Raw genomic sequence first — 17,090 nt, 5'->3', positions numbered from 1 at the left:
TTCTTCATGCTTAAGCCAGACAGTCTCCTCACCTGGACATCCTTGATGATGTAGCTGTGGCCCATTGTCACAGAATCCCAGACTGGTTTGGGATGGAAGGAACCTTAAACCCACCCAGTCCCACCCCTGCCATGGGCAGGGACACCTCCCACCATTCCAGGCTGCTCCAAGCCCCATCCAACCTGCCCTTCAACACTGCCAGGGATGGGGCAGCCACAGCTTCCCTGGGCAACCTGGGCCAGGCTCTCCCCACCCTCACAGCCCAGAATTTCTCCCTCACATCTCATCTCCAGCTCCCTCTGCCAGCTGGAAACCCTTCCCCCTGCTCCCATCCCTCCCTGCCCTTGTCCCAAGCCCCTCCCCAGCTTTCCTGGAGCCCCTTCAGGCCCTGGAAGGTGCTCTCAGGTCTCCCTGGAGCCTTCTCTTCTCCAGGCTGAACACCCCAACTCTCCCAGCCTGGCTCCAGAGCAGAGCTGCTCCAGCCCTCCCAGCATCTCCGTGCCCTCCTCTAGAATCTCTCCAGGAGCTCCATGTCAATTGTATTAGATTAATTTGCCTATGAAAGCACGTGAGACAAACAGCAGAGCAAGAGACTCTTGCTCATGTTCCTGCAGTTGTAGAGAAGAGTAAAAGTGAATCTCTCACGTTGGGAGACCTGATGGTTCATAGTCCTGAGGAACTTTGTGTCCTGCTCCAGCCCTCCCATCATCTCTGTGTCTTCTCTGAACTCTCTCCAACAGCTCCATGTCCTTCCTGTGCTGGGGACCCCAGAGGTGGCCCCAGCCCTGCAGGGGGGTCTCAGCAGAGGGGACAATCCCCTCCCTGTCCCTGCTGGTCATGCTGCTTTTGATGTAGCCCAGGAAATTATTAGGAGGCAAATTATTAGGGGCCAGAGGTGCTACACAACACAAATACTGAACTGCAATATTAAAACGTTCATTAATCACAGAATCTTAGGGGTTGGAAGGGACCTGGAAAGATCACCCAGTCCAACCCCCCTGCCAGAGCAGGCTCACCCAGGGCAGGTCACACAGGAACATGTCCAGGTGGGTCTTGAAAGTCTCCAGAGAAGGAGACTCCACAACCTCTCTGTGCAGCCTGTCCCAGGGCTTTGGTTGGTATTTATTACAGGCTCTGGGCACACTGTATCTAAAGAATTTGTGTTATGTTAAACTACATTGGTTGTTTTAACCCAGTATGTGCACATAAGATTAAGCCTTTTTACTCTTCCTATTGTTGAGGACTTTCTCATCAGCCAATTTCACCACCAGGATCAATATGAAATGTTGGTGAGGTCTCACCAGGTGTGACTCACCAGCTTTGGTCCTGCTGACAATCTCTGAAAATCCATTTTTCTTTCTTACTAAATGTGGAGGACAAGTTAGCAGGGAAAACAGGTGGAAACCCCACCCCCTGACCAAGCTTGCAGCTTGTTCTCACCAGAAAAGGAGCATGATGAAAATATATGAAAAATGACCTGAATACAAAGTACCAGACATTTCTTCTTTTTTTTCCATAATGCTTTGTACTCTAAGAAAAATCACCCTTAATCTTGTTCCAAGAGGGTCTCACACAGCTGATTTCACTGCAGCCACACAGATGTTACTGGCTGGCCAAGCAGATGATTTACTGTGAGTAAAAAAGGGTAATGGAAATACTTATAACATCTGAGAAGTATCAAAACAGTAGATGAAAGACTTAAATGAGCATTGAGACACACACCTTTACACTGAACAGGAATCTATCAAAGGCACAAAGCCAGCACAGATCCCAGATCTCTGGTTCTCTCTTCCCAGAGATGATTTCCAAGAGTCCTGCTGCAGGACAGGCAAGTATTGGAATCCTAAAACCAGTTTTAAATTTATCAGTATGTTGGACATGCAGCCAAAGGAAGGGACACAAATTCACCTGCAGTTCATGGTGGAAGGATCTCTCTTACAGTTAAAGCTAATAAAGCAGATTCTGCTCTAAAATCACACGTAACTGAAACTGGGTTTTGGCAGAACTACCTCAGTTTGGGTCATGGTGCAGTTCATCAAGGCAGCACACAGAAGTGGGCACATCTCTTCCCGTAAGATCAGGCATCAACACTTTGTTTCAGCCCAATAAAGAGGCTTTATGGCCAAGCTCTCACGGCCCATCAGGACTGCAGTTCCTGCTCCTGTGAAAACCAGCTTGTCCACCATGGAACTCGGAAGAAAAGCTTCTCTAGGAGACACTGCAGGAGGTGGAACACTCAGAGGCAGCACAAGCTGGTGCTGCTGCAGACTCCTCCTCCTCCTCGGGCTGTCTCTTTGCAGGGACTCAGTGCTGATCTGCTCCGTGCCTGCAACCAGCTGAGCTGTAATCCAGCAATAAAGAAGGAAAAGTGGACGGGTTCTGGCCAGCTCCTCAGGAAATCAGCCATGGAACTGTTCTTTATCACCTGATTGGTTTAGCATAGATGTCACCGTCCTTCCCACCCCGAGCCCTGAACAAACACCAGCAGCTCGTGCCACCGAGTTCACGTGCCTCAAACCTAACCAAACCGAGCACGCCAAGGCCTGGATTTACCCTTTGCCGTTTACTTTGGACAACGTCCACCCTGCGCCAAGCCCGGCTCTGCCGGACGCCTCTCCAGCCTCCCGGGCAGGGCAGGCTCAGCCTGTCCCGGCCACCTTCCCGGCCACCGGCACCGCTCCCAGCGCCGGGAGCCCACAGGTCGGGCCTGGCCTGACCCGGGCCCAGCCCCGGGCCCAGCCCCAGCCCCGGGCCCAGCCCCCGCCCCGGGCCGCCGTGCGGTGCAGGCCGGGGCAGCCCAGACCAGCCGCGCCAGGGCCCGGCGCTGTGTCCCGGGGCGCAGGGGCGAAGCTCCGGGGAGCGGCAGGAGCGGGGCAGGGCTCAGGAGCGGGGCAGGGCTCAGCGGCGGGTCTGGCCGCGGCCTTCCCGAGGGCCCGGCCGCCATGACGGCGGGACCCCTCTGTCCCGCGGGGCCGCTCTGTCCCGCCGGGCCGTCTCGATGGTGCGGCGGGCGCTGGGCCGCTCTGTCCCGCCGGGCCGTCTCGATGGTGCGGCGGGCGCGGGGCCTCCGTGCCGCCGGGGGGCGCCGGGGGGCGCGGCGGGGCGGGCGGGGCGGGCGCTGCCATGGACGCGCTGTGCCGGGCCCGGCCCCGGCCCCGCCGGCCCGCCGCCGCCGCCGCCGCCTCCCCGCTGCCCTGGGCCCGCTTCTCCGCCTGGCTCGACTGTGTCTGCGTGGTCACCTTCGACCTGGAGCTGGGCCAGGCCATGGAGGTGCGCGCCGGGCCGGGGGGCGCGGGGCGGGGCTGGGCCCGGGCAGGGCCGGGGGCGTGAGGGGGGATCTGGGCCCGGGCTCGAGTAGGGCCGGGGGCGTGAGGGGGGATCTGGGCCCGGGCTCGAGTAGGGCCGGGGGTGTGAGGGGGGATCTGGGCCCGGGCAGGGCCGGGGGTGTGAGGGGGGGTCTGGGCCCGGGCAGGGCCGGGGGCGTGAGGGGGGGTCTGGGCTCGAGTAGGGCCGGGGGTGTGAGGGGGGGTCTGGGCCCGGGCAGGGCCGGGGGTGTGAGGGGGGGTCTGGGCCCGGGCTCAGTAGGGCCGGGGATGTGGAGAAGGTTGTGGGGAGAAGGGGAGGGCGGGGGGGGCAGCCCGCGGGCAGGGGAAGGACGGGGGCGTGAGGGGGGCCGGGGCAGAGCTGGGTGAGGGGAGCAGGGCAGGGGGGAGCAGGGCAGGCAGAGCGAGGGGCGCTGAGGGCTGGAGAAGGGCCCCGAGCCGGGCAGGCAGGGCAGGGTTAGCGGCGGGGACAGGCAGGGGTGGGTGAGCAGGGCGGGGGGCAGTCGGGGGTGGGAGGCTGGGATGGGCAGGACCTGGCGTGCGTGGCCCCCAGGGGCTGGGGGTGATGGGGGGGGTGGCTGGAGCGGGCGGTGGGCTGGGGAGCTGCCGAGGAGGGCGGTGGGGAGGAGACACCGTGGAAGAAGTTGTGGAAGACAGCCCGTGGAGGCAGGAGGGACTGGGGTCAGGGAGCAGGGGTAGGGGGGAGTCTCGCTGGGAAGTGCAGAACTGGGGTGTGGGGTCAGCAGGTGCTGAGGAGGGGTGAGGTGGGGGTCAGGGAAGGAGATCATGGGGTGCAGGGGAGCAGGGGGGGGGCTGAGGCAGCTCTGTCAGTCTGGGATCTGTGGTGCCAGAGGCTTCCCAGGAGGTCTGATGTGCCTGTGGGGATCCCTGGGAGGCCAGGGAGCATGAACTGGGAGTGCTGGACTGCTTTTCCCTGGAAGATTGCCCTGTTTGCCTCTGAAAGAGGATTGGAAGGGAGCTGGGTGCCTAAGGCTTGGAACGTGGCTGCAGGCAAGACCTGGCTGGTGTTCCAAGAAAATTCAACAAAAGGGACCCAGATATCTCTGGATTATGCTGAGCCTGCAGTTATCTCAAATGCCTTGCTATTTGTTGTGCAACTGTGCCAGTGCCCCTCACTTTGCCTTGGTGTGAGGGAGTTAACACTGTTTGTCAGAGGATTGAGACTTCCCATGTGTGAAGTCCTGCCGAAGCTTCTGAAGGGAATGGGAAGTGGTAGAGATCAAGTCAGCCTCTTGCTGCTCTCTTCTTCACTAGGTTTCTTTCCATGAAGCCTGAAAATAAATAAAACTATCAGCCATAGACTTAAATTTCACAGGTACTGTGGTCTTTTCTGCATAAACCAGACTGGATATACTCTGGAAAGGATATGAAAAATATAATAATAATAATTTGTATTTACAAATTAATACCTGGGTTTCAATGTGTGGCTGCCTTGGTGCTTTCTTACTGCTTTTATTACCCATCTAGAGGACTTTGTGATTGGGGTTTGCAGTGATAGGGTTTGGAAATCCCTGGACAAGTATTTTTTCTTCTTTCCCCCCCCTTCTTTCCTCTATTCCACCTCTTCTTCTTTCTTCTTTTCTCCCTCCTTTCCCCCCCTCTCTACATAAGTATTGATGGGAAAGATGTTTCCCCTGTGGCACAGCTGACCAAGGGGAGGCTGGGCTGAGAGGTGGCACAAGCCCACTGCCACTTTGGCTTCTCCAATCTGGATTTTTGCCTCAGAAGGGTTTGGGCAGGGGACAGGGGTCTTGTGGTGGGTCAGACACCCAAAAAGAGGAGAAGCTGGGTGGTAAAGATCCCCTCTTCCATTCTTGATGGGGCTGGGAAAATAAACCAGCTCAAGCTGTTCTTGTCTTACAGGGGAATTCCAAGTAAAATTATTTCAACATTTTGAAAAAGTGTGAGTGCCACCATTGCCAGTAGGAAAACGGGGCCATTATCTTCTTGCTTATTCCCTCTTCCCATCTGTTGCCTGGGTGGTTTCAGAGTGGGTCCAGATCCTGTGGCTTGTCTCCAAGCAGGCTGGTTCCTGCAGCCCAGGAGAGGGAGGTTTGTGATTTGGGCTCTAGGCTGAAGGTTTCTGGGCTAAAAAAGCAGCTCTATGGCACCCAGCCCTGTGGGCTTCCAGTCCTGGTGGGGTCTGCAGGGACAGTTTGCTGCAGACACAGCCAGAGCAGCTGCCTGAGCTGAGATCTTGACGGAGCTCTCTGGTTTTCTGGATGGATGTTCCTCCCTCAGAGAGTCATTTATGCAGAGGCTGCTCACGCACCCCGGGGTTACCTGGTGACAGGGACCTGAGGAGCTCCTGCTGCCCCACGTGCTCCCAGCAGTGAGTCAGGAGGGGGGAACCTCCCACCTGGGGGTTGCCCCACACTTGGGCATCACCTCTGCAGATCAGGCTGTGGAGAGGCAGCTACCCTGAGTCCTCCTGGGGTTCTGCTGCAGGCCTGTCTCAGGCAGGGCTTCTGTTTGGAAACCTTGTCACCCTTTCCTGATCTCTTTTTTTCCTGGTGGTGGGATTCTTTCCAGATAGAACATCTCTTTCCTTCCCCTGCTGCCCAAACCTACACAAAAGCCACGGTGTTGAAGCCTGCTTAGTGTGTGCTGGTTGTCATATCATGGAATCATGGAAGGGTTTAGCTGGGAAGGGACCTCAAATCCCATCCAGTCCCACCCCTGCCATGGACAGGGACACCTCCCACCAGCCCAGGCTGCTCCAAGCCCCATCCAACCTGCCCTTCAACACTGCCAGGGATGGGGCAGCCACAGCTTCCCTGGGCAACCTGGGCCAGGCTCTCCCCACCCTCACAGCCCAGAATTTCTCCCTCCCATCTCAGCTCCAGCTCCCTCTGCCAGCTGGAAACCCTTCCCCCTGCTCCCATCCCTCCCTGCCCTTGTCCCAGGCCCCTCCCCAGCTTTCCTGGAGCCCCTTCAGGCACTGTCCTTCAGTGACACTGAGTAGAAAGGCAGAATCCCCCATGGAATGGAGCTGGCTCTGTGGATGCACCTTTGCAGCCAGAAGCTTGTGCAGGGTCTGCTCAGGTTTCTGAAGGTCGTGGCTGGTGTTCTGTGCAGTTGTCTCACAGGGTGGATGTATCACAGGCCTCAAGTCCAGTGAGTCCCCCTCTGCTGCCATGGAAATGTGCACTGGAGAAGGTGTTACAAAGGAGAACAGGTTAATGCAGAGATCAGGTGGAGTTCTGGTTTCTGACTCATCCACCAATTTACATTTTTTTCAAATAGTCATTGTCATCATCACAGGATGGTTTGGGTGTGAAGGGACCTTAAAGATCATCCAGTCCCAACCCCCTGCATGGGCAGGGACACCTCCCACCATTCCAGGCTGCTCCAAGCCCCATCCAACCTGCCCTTCAGCACTGCCAGGGATGGGGCAGCCACAGCTTCCCTGGCCAACCTGGGCCAGGCTCTCCCCACCCTCACAGCCCAGAATTTTCTCCTGATGTCTTATCTAAATCTCCCCTTTGCAAGTTTTAATCGGGGAGAGGGAGAGGAGATGTTCCTGAGCAGCTCTTTCCTGGGAGCAGCCCTCCCTGCCCCCCCAGGGTCCCCCTGCTCTGCTGCCACTGTCAGAGAAACACTGAGAATCCCCCTCCGTGGGTCTCAAATATCCCTTTTCACAGCAGCCCCTGCTCCTCTCTGCCCAAGCTTTTCCAAACACTCTGTGAAGCCAGTTACTTCCCAGTCAGCAGCAGTCTCAGCCTTTCCTCATCAGGGAGGTGCTCCAACCCCCCAGGCACCTTTGTTGCCCTCCCCTGGACTCTCTCCAGGAGTTCCTTGTCTCTCTTGAACTGGGGAGCCCAGAACTGGTCCCAGCTCTCCAGAAGGGGCCTCACCAGGGCAGAGCAGAGGGGGACAATGACCTCTCTCCACCTCCTGGCCACACTCTTCCTCATGCACCCCGGGATTCCATTGGCCTCCTTGGCCACCAGGGCACATTCCTGCTCTCCAGCAGGTCCACCCCTAACCTGTATTGGTGCCTGGGGTTCTTCCTCCCCAGGTGCAGGACTCCACACTTGCCCTTGTTGAACCTCATGAGGTTCCTCTCTGCCCAGCTCTCCAGCCTGTCCAGGTCACCCTGGATGGCAGCACAGCCCTCTGGAGTGTCACCACCCCTCCCAGTTTGGTATCATCAAGGAGCTTGCTGAGGTCACACTCTGTCCCCTCAGCCAGGTGGTTGATGAACATGTTGAACGAGACTGGACCAAGTATTGACCCCTGGGGGACACCCCTGCTTACAGGCCCCAACTGGACCCTGCTCCCTTGATCACAACCCTCTGAGCTGAAAGCCCTGCTGAAGTCAAGGGTGTTCCACTACAAAGATGCAGAAGATAAGGCCTATTTTTCAAGAACATGATAACCTGCTTTTTGGGTCCATCAAGGTTTCTGTGCTCAGACAAAAGCACACGGGCCTGGTCCATTGGTTGTTTTTTCTCTCCCCAAAATGCTGAGCACATGTCTCCAGGGGAAACACGTGTGAGCAAATCTCAACGTGGACCCACAGAGCAGCAGGAGCTGTGGATGTCTGCTGCTGCTCTGCTCTGCTTGCAGACAGACCCCCCCGAGGAGGCAGCAGGGCCATGAGAAGCCTGAACTTGAGTTCAGACCATCTGCAAGCCCTGCAGAAGGCACCATGCTGTGAGATCCCTCAGCTTCCTGATGATTCAGCCTCAGATGTCCAGGTGCCTGTTCCCAGCCCATCCTCTAAGGCACAGGCATTAACAACATAAACCTTGGTGTGCTCGTTAAGTTAGTCCCAGCCACAAGAGTTTATCCAGCTGCCTGATGCAAAGCTGCAGCAGAGCAGGGCAGTGTCTTCTCCCATGGGTGGCCAGGGTGTCTCCCTCCACGCTCCAGTCTCTGCAGATCCTTCCTTCTCCACTCCCACCCTCATGTGCTGCCTCATGGCTCCGTGTGATCATTTTGCCTCTGTTTTTTTCTTTTTTTTTTTTTGGTAGCTTTTCATCTTCCAGGGCAGCTTTAACCCAGGGCTAATCAGTGTGAATTTTTTAACTGTTAATCTGGCTGCCTCTCTCCGAGGCTGATGAGGTGCCCTTGCCAAGGAGTCAGTGGGGAGCTGTTGGAGCAAGCACCATCACCTCCCAGCACCCTGGAGTGGGGCCAGCCTGGCTAATTATAGCCCTGAGAGAGGAGTCAGGGCAGGGAGCAGAGCTCCTGAGCTGGGCTCCGGGTGACTCGCACGCTGACCCCAGGCAGAGCTGCTGCCCAGGAGCTGCAGAAGCCTGAGGAGCAGATCTCTGTTTCCCAAGTCATGCCATTCTAGTTTCTTTCTCACTTGCTTTTATTTAAATCTTCCTGCAGTTCCTGCATGGTCCCTTCAGAGAGGGCTAGAAAGACTGTGCAGGGGACTGCTAGAGGGGGGGACAGTCCCCTCCCTGGCCCTGGGTGACAGCCCAGGACACGGGTGGTTTCTGGGCTCCAACAGCTCTGTGTTGGGCTCCTCATCTACCAACACCCCCATGTCCTTCTCCTCAGGGCTGTTTTTGATCCATTCTCTGCCCAGCCTGGATCTGTGCTGGGGATTGCCCTGACCCACATGCAGGACCTTCCACTTGGCTTCAATGAACTTCATGCAGTTTACATGAGCCCAGCTCTCCAGGTGCCTCTGGATGGCATCCCTGCCCTCCAGTGTGTCACCTCACCACACTGTGTCCAGGTCTGGAGACCCCAAAACTAGAAGGACATGGATCTGTTGGAACAAGTCCAGAGGAGCCATGGAGATGATGGGAGGGCTGGAGCAGCTCTGCTCTGGAGCCAGGCTGGGAGAGCTGGGGTGTTCAGCCTGGAGAAGAGAAGGCTCCAGGGAGACCTGAGAGCACCTTCCAGGGCCTGAAGGGGCTCCAGGAAAGCTGGGGAGGGGCTTGGGACAAGGGCAGGGAGAGATGGGAGCAGGGGGAAGGGTTTCCAGCTGGCAGAGGGAGCTGGAGCTGAGATGTGAGGGAGAAATTCTGGGCTGTGAGGGTGGGGAGAGCCTGGCCCAGGTTGCCCAGGGAAGCTGTGGCTGCCCCATCCCTGGCAGTGCTGAAGGGCAGGTTGGATGGGGCTTGGAGCAGCTTGGAATGGTGGGAGGTGTCCCTGCCCATGGCAGGGGGTGAGATTGGAGGAGCTTTGAGGTCCCTTCCAACCTAAACCATCCCGGGATTCTCTGGTTTGTAAGCACTTTGGTTCCTGCTCTCTGCCCAGGGACATGTGGAGCTCCTGATTGCTGTAGCTGTGTCGTTCCTCACTCCTCAGTGTGATTGTTCCTCTGGTGGATCTTGCCTGCAGTCCTGCCCCCAGCCCTGACCTGAGGAGCCCGGCAGGGATTCTCCTTTGCTGGGTTACAGTGAGTGCAGAAATGTGGTGTCAGCATTTACCCAGCCCAGCGGCACAGCTAGAGACTGGAACTGGATGCTTTCAAATCCTTGACAGCCTCTTATCTGAAAGGCCTGGTGATCAGTTGGGTGTAACACAATGCAGCTGTCACTGCTGTGCTGACAAAGCATGAATCCTCCAGCCTGTGCCAGACCCACCTTTTTCCCTACAAAATAAGCCTTGGCTTGTCTTTCTGACAGTAGATCTCCACTCCGGGAGGTGAACACCCGGCTCTGGAACCTCAGCCTCTTGCTGCCCCTTGCTGCTCCATGGTTGCTGTGAGCAGCTTCTCTTGCTGGCAGGACTGATAAACAAGGGCTTTTACCCCAGAGATTAGAATATGTTCCCCAGCCTGTGTCCAACACCAGGCTTTATGTTATTTGGTGTACTTAGGATATGTTGTTTTCTTATCTCTCCACACAGCTAGAGCCTAGACTGTCACTGCCCTGTGCCTGCAGCTGCTTCCCTTCCCCTGCCTGTATCTTTGCAGATGCTGCTGCAAAGGCAGTTCCCAGCCCCAGCTGTAAATGTCATCCCCCGTGCTTCTTCCTGCCATACCTCATCTCACCTGTGCAAGGCTTCATGTTTACACCCATCCTGAGTCTGTCCCTGCTGTCTTCTCCTTTCATTGCTGTGGAACCTGTTCTTACCTCTCAGCAGTTCTTGTTGCTATTGGCTATTGGGTGGGTTTTAGTGAATTGGAAGTGACTGGAGAGCTCTGCTCTGGAGCCAGGCTGGGAGAGCTGGGGTGTCCTGCCTGGAGAAGAGAAGGCTCCAGGGAGACCTGAGAGCACCTTCCAGTGCCTGAAGGGGCTCCAGGAAAGCTGGGGAGGGGCTTGGGACAAGGGCAGGGAGGGATGGGAGCAGGGGGAAGGGTTTCCAGCTGGCAGAGGGAGCTGGAGCTGAGATGTGAGGGAGAAATTCTGGGCTGTGAGGGTGGGGAGAGCCTGGCCCAGGTTGCCCAGGGAAGCTGTGGCTGCCCCATCCCTGGCAGTGCTGAAGGGCAGGTTGGATGGGGCTTGGAGCAGCCTGGAATGGTGGGAGGTGTCCCTGCCCATGGCAGGGGGGTTGGAACTAGGTGATCTTTAAGGTCCCTTCCCACCCAACCATTCTAGGATTTTTGCAAGTTTTAAAAAATCCAAATGAAAAGTGACCCTGCTCCAAACAACAATTAGCAGCACAGGAAGTCCCAAACTTTCTGTATAGGACATTATTTTGGGCAATTTTTAAACTTGTATTTAGGTGTAAAATTGAATATTAAAGCTTTCCAGGCTTGGAGCTTAAGAAGTAAAGGTTAGCACAATTTCAAGCAGCACTGGAAGAGTCCTCTCCTGCCTGCTTGAGAGGAGACAGATGTTTGCCCACCAGGAGTCTGTGCAGAGCTGTTTCCAGCTGGGTGGTGGGGCTGGTTGTTTGCCCACTCTCAAGTTAAAATCTAAGGAAAATACAAGGTCTGTCTCCAAACCTAGAATAAATACAGATTTTGCAGCAGGTTCAGGGCAGTGGGCCCCTGGCAGCCAGAGTCTGAGTGAGTAGATGGCCCTATTTGTAGGATGTGTTATTTTGGGAAAAATCAGGCAATTTCTGCATGAAGCAAGGGTTTTAGGTCTAGAGACCATGGAGGATCAGTGACTGACTCACTGGCTCTTGTCCCCCTTGCAGCTGGTGTATCCTTATGACTTCAGGCTAACAGAGAAAGAGGTAATGTCTAATTTTTTTCCCCTTTTTCCTGGTTTTACAGACACTGGGCAGTGGTGAGGGAGATTTTCTCACTCTGCCTTTTTGTTTCTTGCAGAAAACTAGTATCTGCTACTTGTCCTTCCCAGACTCCTACTCAGGTAAGTAACACCTGCTGGCCCTGCCTGCAGCCTGTGGGAAAGAAGTGGGTTCAGGGTGGGAAGAGTGAATCATCCCCCCTGGTGCAGCAGAGCCTGGTGGGCTGCAGCTTCCAGACCTGGGACATCAGGGAGCAGCCAGCCCTTAGCTCTGAACAAAGAGGCTTCCTGTCACTTGCTTTGCTTTCTGGAGATAGAATCTGCCAGCCAGTGGGTGACAGGACCATTTCTGGAGCAGCTTGCACACACTCCTGCTGGCACACTCCTGCTGGCACACTCCTGCTTCACCCCTGCCAACAGAAGACCCAGGAAGGACAGGTTCCCTGGGGGTGGCAGCTGTGGACTGCCAGCATTGCTGGGTGAGTGCAGTGCTCAGTCAAGAGAAGTAGATGGGGAGAGGCTTTTGCAGCAGCAGTCGTCCCAGAGCTTGTATTTATAGACCAGGGAGGTGGCAGTGAGGAATAAGCACATTAATTCATCCCAGGACCTGTTTCCTTCAGGCTGGTTCCAGGCTGTTAATTTTCCACAGCTTTGCCCAGTTTAGTTTGAAATGTCTTTAAGGAGGTAATTCCACTGGTTTCTCAGAGCTCAGTGAACACTCAGCCTAAATGGCCCATTTATTAAAGTAAATTATTTACTAATAGCAATACCTTCCCAGCACACACAGCAGTCTGGGGCACAGCATCTCCCAGCAGTGGGAGAGGGGTCTGTCCTCTCAGCTCTTGTAGCTCCTCAATCTGTCCAGCCATGGCTTTTGTTCAGAGAGCTGAGTGTGCTTCACTCTTCCCTCACAACTGACCCCTTGGTACCTGCTCAGCCCAGCTCCTTTTGCCCCTCCAACTGGGATTGTTGTTCAACTCAGTGTTTCTTTGTGTTGGCTTAAGGACTCTGTAGGTTTTTCAGTGTGGTGGAGAGGAGGTGGTGGCTGCAGCTGCCCAAGGTAGATACTGGCTGACATCTCTGGGGTTTCTCAGCAGTGGCCTGGCAGGAATCACAGAATTCAAAGTTCAGCTTCATGATACAATTCTTGGGTTCTCCCTGTCTTGCCCTGGGCTTTTTGGATTTCTTTGTGCTTTTCCTCTTCATTCTCAGTTCTGCAGTTCCTTGTAAATCCCCATCTCTCTCAACACCAGCATTTCCGATTTAACCAATTCCCAGCTTTTCTTTCCTGAAATGTCTCCCTGAGCCCGTTGTGATCTTCTCTGCCTCAGGTGGCCTGGGGGACACTCAGTTCAGCTTCCGCCTCCGTCAGTCCGGGGGGCAGAGGACAACAGCTCCTTTTGAGGACCATGGGGAGTACAACAGAGAAGCACCCCTCACCCTGCAGGTCCGTGGCATTTCAGGGCACTGCTCACACCCTCTGAGCTGTGGTGCTGGAAGGGAGTTCACTGGGGAAAAATAAACCAGTAAAAAGAAAATGGGCTTTATGCTGGCTCACACCAGGATGGGTTTAAAAGGCAAATCTACTTTTGGTTGGTTTTCTCTGCCTAAAATATCAAGGGCAGGTTGGATGGGGCTTGGAGCAACCTGGTCTGGTGGGAGGTGTCCCTGCCCATGGCAGTGGGGTTGGAACTGGATGATCTTGAAGGTCCCACTGGAGAGGAATGCAGCAGGTGTGGTAGAGGACATCTGCTCTCAGAAGATGATGTGTTCCTTCCTCAACCATACATTGACTTCCAGCTGGCAAAGAGAACTGACAGTCAGAGCCCATCAGTGGGAGCCTGGGGTGCCAGGATGAGCTCAGGGTGTTGGCTCTGCAGGTTGTGTTGGTAGAAACCTCAATGAACCCTTTAGATCATAGAATCTTATCATAGAATCCCAGACTGGTTTGGGATGGAAGGAACCTCAAAGCCCACCCAGTGCCACCCCTGCCATGGGCAGGGACACCTCCCACCATTCCAGGCTGCTCCAAGCCCCATCCAACCTGCCCTTCAGCACTGCCAGGGATGGGGCAGCCACAGCTTCCCTGGGCAACCTGGGCCAGGGTCTCACCACCCTCACAGCCCAGAATTTCCTCCTCATGTCTAAGATGGTGGCCCTGAAGGTGCAGCAGAAAGGGGCTGGTGGATGATGCTCCAGGGGTGCTGTAACCATTGCTGAATTTCGCCGTTTGTGTCTCCTCCCCACCTTCCCACGTGGTCAGCATTCCCAGATAGCTGAGCATGGGTAACTTTGGTAAACAGGAGGGAGGGCTGTAAGTGCAGCAGGAGCAAGGCAGGTGGTCAGGCCCTGGCTGGAGGGAGGGTGTCCAGAGCAGAGCTGGCTCTTGGTGACAGCTCCTGTTGGTCTCTTGCAGCGGGAGGCAGCTCATTACTTCGGGTACGTCTACTTCAGGCAAGTCAAGGACAGCTCCATGAAGAGAGGTTATTTCCAGAAGGTGAGTGCTGAAACCAGATAGCTTGCTGCTCCCAACTGGTCCTGAGCTGTAGAGGCTCCTCTCCAGAGCTGTAAAACTGCACCACCTCCTACGTGACACCCACAGGGTTTCTGCAGGAAACGGCAAAGGTCACAGAGAAGGGGATTGTGTGGAAAGTGTCATTCCAAACAAACCTGGATGTGGTTGCCATGGTGTGGCCATCACATGAGCAGGGACCTGCTCATGTGCATGAGATCCTGAAGTGCTTCAGCATTTGCCTCACAATGTGCTCTGGTGTCACAGACAGTGAGAGGATGTTCTTGGATCTTCCAGGCTTTGCTACTTACACCTTTTATAGCCTTTTTATTGTGTTCATCCTTTTCCTTCTTAGTAGCCACCTGGGAATGGAGTTCCTGCTGGGCTGATTGCTTCTAACTAGCAGCTGGTACCTCACCAACTTTGTGTTTTATCATCAACTCCTTTGACACAGAAAAAATAATACAAAGTGCATGTTTATGTCAGCACAGCTATGCAAAGTGCTTTGTGTTATTCAGACACGCAGTTAAGGTCACTGCCCAGAAGAGAGTGGGATTTCAGACTTCTAGAGAAGATCCTATGATCCATTTTTCTCCGTGGGTCACAGAATTACTCTTTCAAAGGGTTTTCTCACATCCAAAGGTACAATGCCATCCTGTCAGACAAATGAGCTTTGGGCACCTGCTGTCCAAAGAGCCATCCTGCCTTGTAGGTCCCTCTGGGAAGCTGCTGGAAGATGGGGACACCATCCTGTCCCAGCAGCTGCTTGACCTGCTGTGCCCTCTCTCCTCCACCTCTGGGCAGTGACATGGAGTTTCTTTCACACAGACATGCTAATCCAGAAGTGAGTTTCTTCATCTCCACTACAGCAGTGGATGGATCACTCCAAAAGTTGGAGGATCAGAGAAAATGGCATCACAGGAACCTGCTGAGCAGATGTTTATACCAGGCTAAGGTGCTTGCCCTTTGAGAGGCTTCCAACAGTACTGAATTCCTCATGGGAATATGTTGTCATGCCTGGATGTTGTTTTTTTTTTATTTTGAATGGCAGAGCTTTGGCTTGGAAATGAGGTGTTCAAATGGCTCCTGCAGAATTTTTCACTGGATCCTAATTCATGTAATCATTAATGATTAGAAGAAGAAAACAATCCGCATAGAAGGAAAACCTCCCATGGGCTGAGCTGGGAAAGTTGTATAAAACAGTGATATATTTTACAGAGAAGCATGAGAAACCAGAACAACAACAAGAACAAAGGCATTGCTGGAAGAAAATCTGCATTATTTACTTTGTTTTTTTCCTTTATTTTGTTTATCTCCCTAATTTCAGCTTCAACCATCTACTCCTTTGCACTTCTCACCTGGTAGGGCTCTTCTGGTGCCTTTCAACCTGTCATCAATCTCATTTTATTTTTCATAGAATCACAGAATCACAGAATGGTGAAGGTTGGAGGGACCTTAAAGACCATCAGGTTCCAACCCCCCTGCCATGGGCAGGGACACCTCCCACCAGACCAGGCTGCACAAGCCTCATCCAACCTGGCCTTGAACACCTCCTGGGATGGGGCAGCCACAGCTTCCCTGGACAACCTGTTCCAGTGCCTTCCTACCCTCATGGTGAAGAATTTCTTCCTGATGTCCAACCTAAATCTCCCCTCTTCCAGTTTAAAACCACTACCTCTTGTCCTATCACTGCCCTCTCTGGTGAAAAGCCCCTCCCCAGCTTTCCTGGAGCCCCTTCAGGTTCTCCTTCAGTTGGTCTTTTGCACAAACTTATCCCTCTGAGATGTGGTGCTCCAGGTAGAAGCTGCCAACTCTGCTTCTCCATTAAACCAAACAACTCCTTGTCTGTGTGGACACCCAGGACTCCCAAAGCCTGAAGCCTCAACGACTGGGCAGCCAGCAAGAATTCCACCAGTTCAAGTGCTGCTTTTGAGCTCTTTTATGTTCCTGCTGTTTGTTTTTAAGTGTAGCCCTGTAATAAGCAGTGTAAATACCATTTCTAGCACTGCTTATCGAGTCAGGGGGTCTCTGACTCCTAAAAATGTACCTTGTTTTTCAGTCCCTGGTGCTGGTGTCACGCCTGCCATATGTGAACTTGTTCCAGGCCTTGCTGCAGCTGATTGCTCCTGAGTACTTTGAGAAGCTGGAGCCATGCATGGAGGCAGGTGAGCACTCAGGGCTGGGAAGGGGGGTGGGGTTTGCACAGTGAAATCCTTCCCAGGAGGTTCCTGAGGGACAGCTGAAATGCTCCAAATCAGTTCATTCTGGAACAAATCCCAACAGGGAAAAACATTGATCCAGGTGGTGGGCTTGTCAGAATTGTAAGCAGCTGTAAGGGATGCATTGAAGGGAGGTGTCTGACAACCCCAATAGTGTTACTGTCAGTTTTGCATACAGTGTGTTCCCAGAGAGAGAGAAAAACTGCCAACACTGCCTCTCTGTCTGGGTCTTGATGGCACGATCCAGCTCAGTCATGATTGCTCAGCAGTGCTGCTGCTGGGCCTGCCCTGGGAGCAGGGCTGCAGAGCTGAGTCTGGTGTCTGACCTCCCAGTGCCTCCAGGGGCTCCAGGAAAGCTGGGGAGGGACTTTGGGCACAGGCTTGTAGTGAGAGGACAAGGGGGGATGGATTAAAACTGGACGAGGGGAGATTTAGGTTAGATATGAGAAGGAAATTCTGGGCTGTGAGGGTGGGGAGAGCCTGGCCCAGGTTGCCCAGGGAAGCTGTGGCTGCCCCATCCCTGGCAGTGTTGAAGGGCAGGTTGGATGGGGCTTGGAGCAGCCTGGAATGGTGGGAGGTGTCCCTGCCCATGCAGGGGTGGGACTGGATGAGCTTTGAGGTCCCTTCCTCCCCAAACCATTCCATGCTTTTGTGAATTATTTGGCACAGCATTTGCTTGCAACTAACCAGGGGGACACGTGAAGTAGGAATGAGCAGTAATTAAATGGCCAGAAGTCATAGGACCAGCTGAATGAGCTGTGTGGACCTTCAGGTTAAACTTCTTTCTCTCCCTGTGTCCCTGCAGTGTGCAATGAGATTGACCAGTGGCCACCTCCTGTGCCAGGACAGACTCTGAACCTGCCCGTGATGGGAGTTGTCATCCAGGTACTGGTTGCTGATGGTC

General features: G+C 54.5%; 1 protein-coding gene and 1 long non-coding RNA gene across 2 annotated transcripts in view; one reads left to right on the top strand and one right to left on the bottom strand.

Annotated features, from left to right (window-relative positions):
* Positions 1 to 1,489: 1,489 nt before the first annotated feature.
* Positions 1,490 to 3,027, bottom strand: LOC127381901 (uncharacterized). The gene is made up of 2 exons (XR_007888820.1): positions 1,723 to 3,027; positions 1,490 to 1,629 (listed from the first exon to the last, which is right to left on the bottom strand). It is a non-coding gene; the product is annotated as an uncharacterized LOC127381901 (long non-coding RNA).
* A 75-nt stretch (positions 3,028 to 3,102) lies between these two features.
* DENND6B (DENN domain containing 6B) overlaps positions 3,103 to 17,090 on the top strand; it is a 29,231-nt gene continuing 15,243 nt past the window's right edge. Inside the window, exons 1-7 of the mRNA XM_051612340.1 lie at positions 3,103 to 3,270; positions 11,403 to 11,441; positions 11,536 to 11,578; positions 12,787 to 12,902; positions 13,872 to 13,952; positions 16,027 to 16,132; positions 16,992 to 17,071. Coding sequence (XP_051468300.1) covers positions 3,124 to 3,270; positions 11,403 to 11,441; positions 11,536 to 11,578; positions 12,787 to 12,902; positions 13,872 to 13,952; positions 16,027 to 16,132; positions 16,992 to 17,071 — 612 coding nt within the window. The 5' untranslated portion in view covers positions 3,103 to 3,123. The remainder of the gene's footprint in view (positions 3,271 to 11,402; positions 11,442 to 11,535; positions 11,579 to 12,786; positions 12,903 to 13,871; positions 13,953 to 16,026; positions 16,133 to 16,991; positions 17,072 to 17,090) is intronic.

Source organism: Apus apus, chromosome 1 (genome assembly GCF_020740795.1).
Source record: "Apus apus isolate bApuApu2 chromosome 1, bApuApu2.pri.cur, whole genome shotgun sequence".
NCBI classification, from domain to species: domain Eukaryota; kingdom Metazoa; phylum Chordata; class Aves; order Apodiformes; family Apodidae; genus Apus; species Apus apus.
Note: the sequence above shows the minus strand (reverse complement) of the source record. Positions and strands in the feature narration are given on the sequence as shown.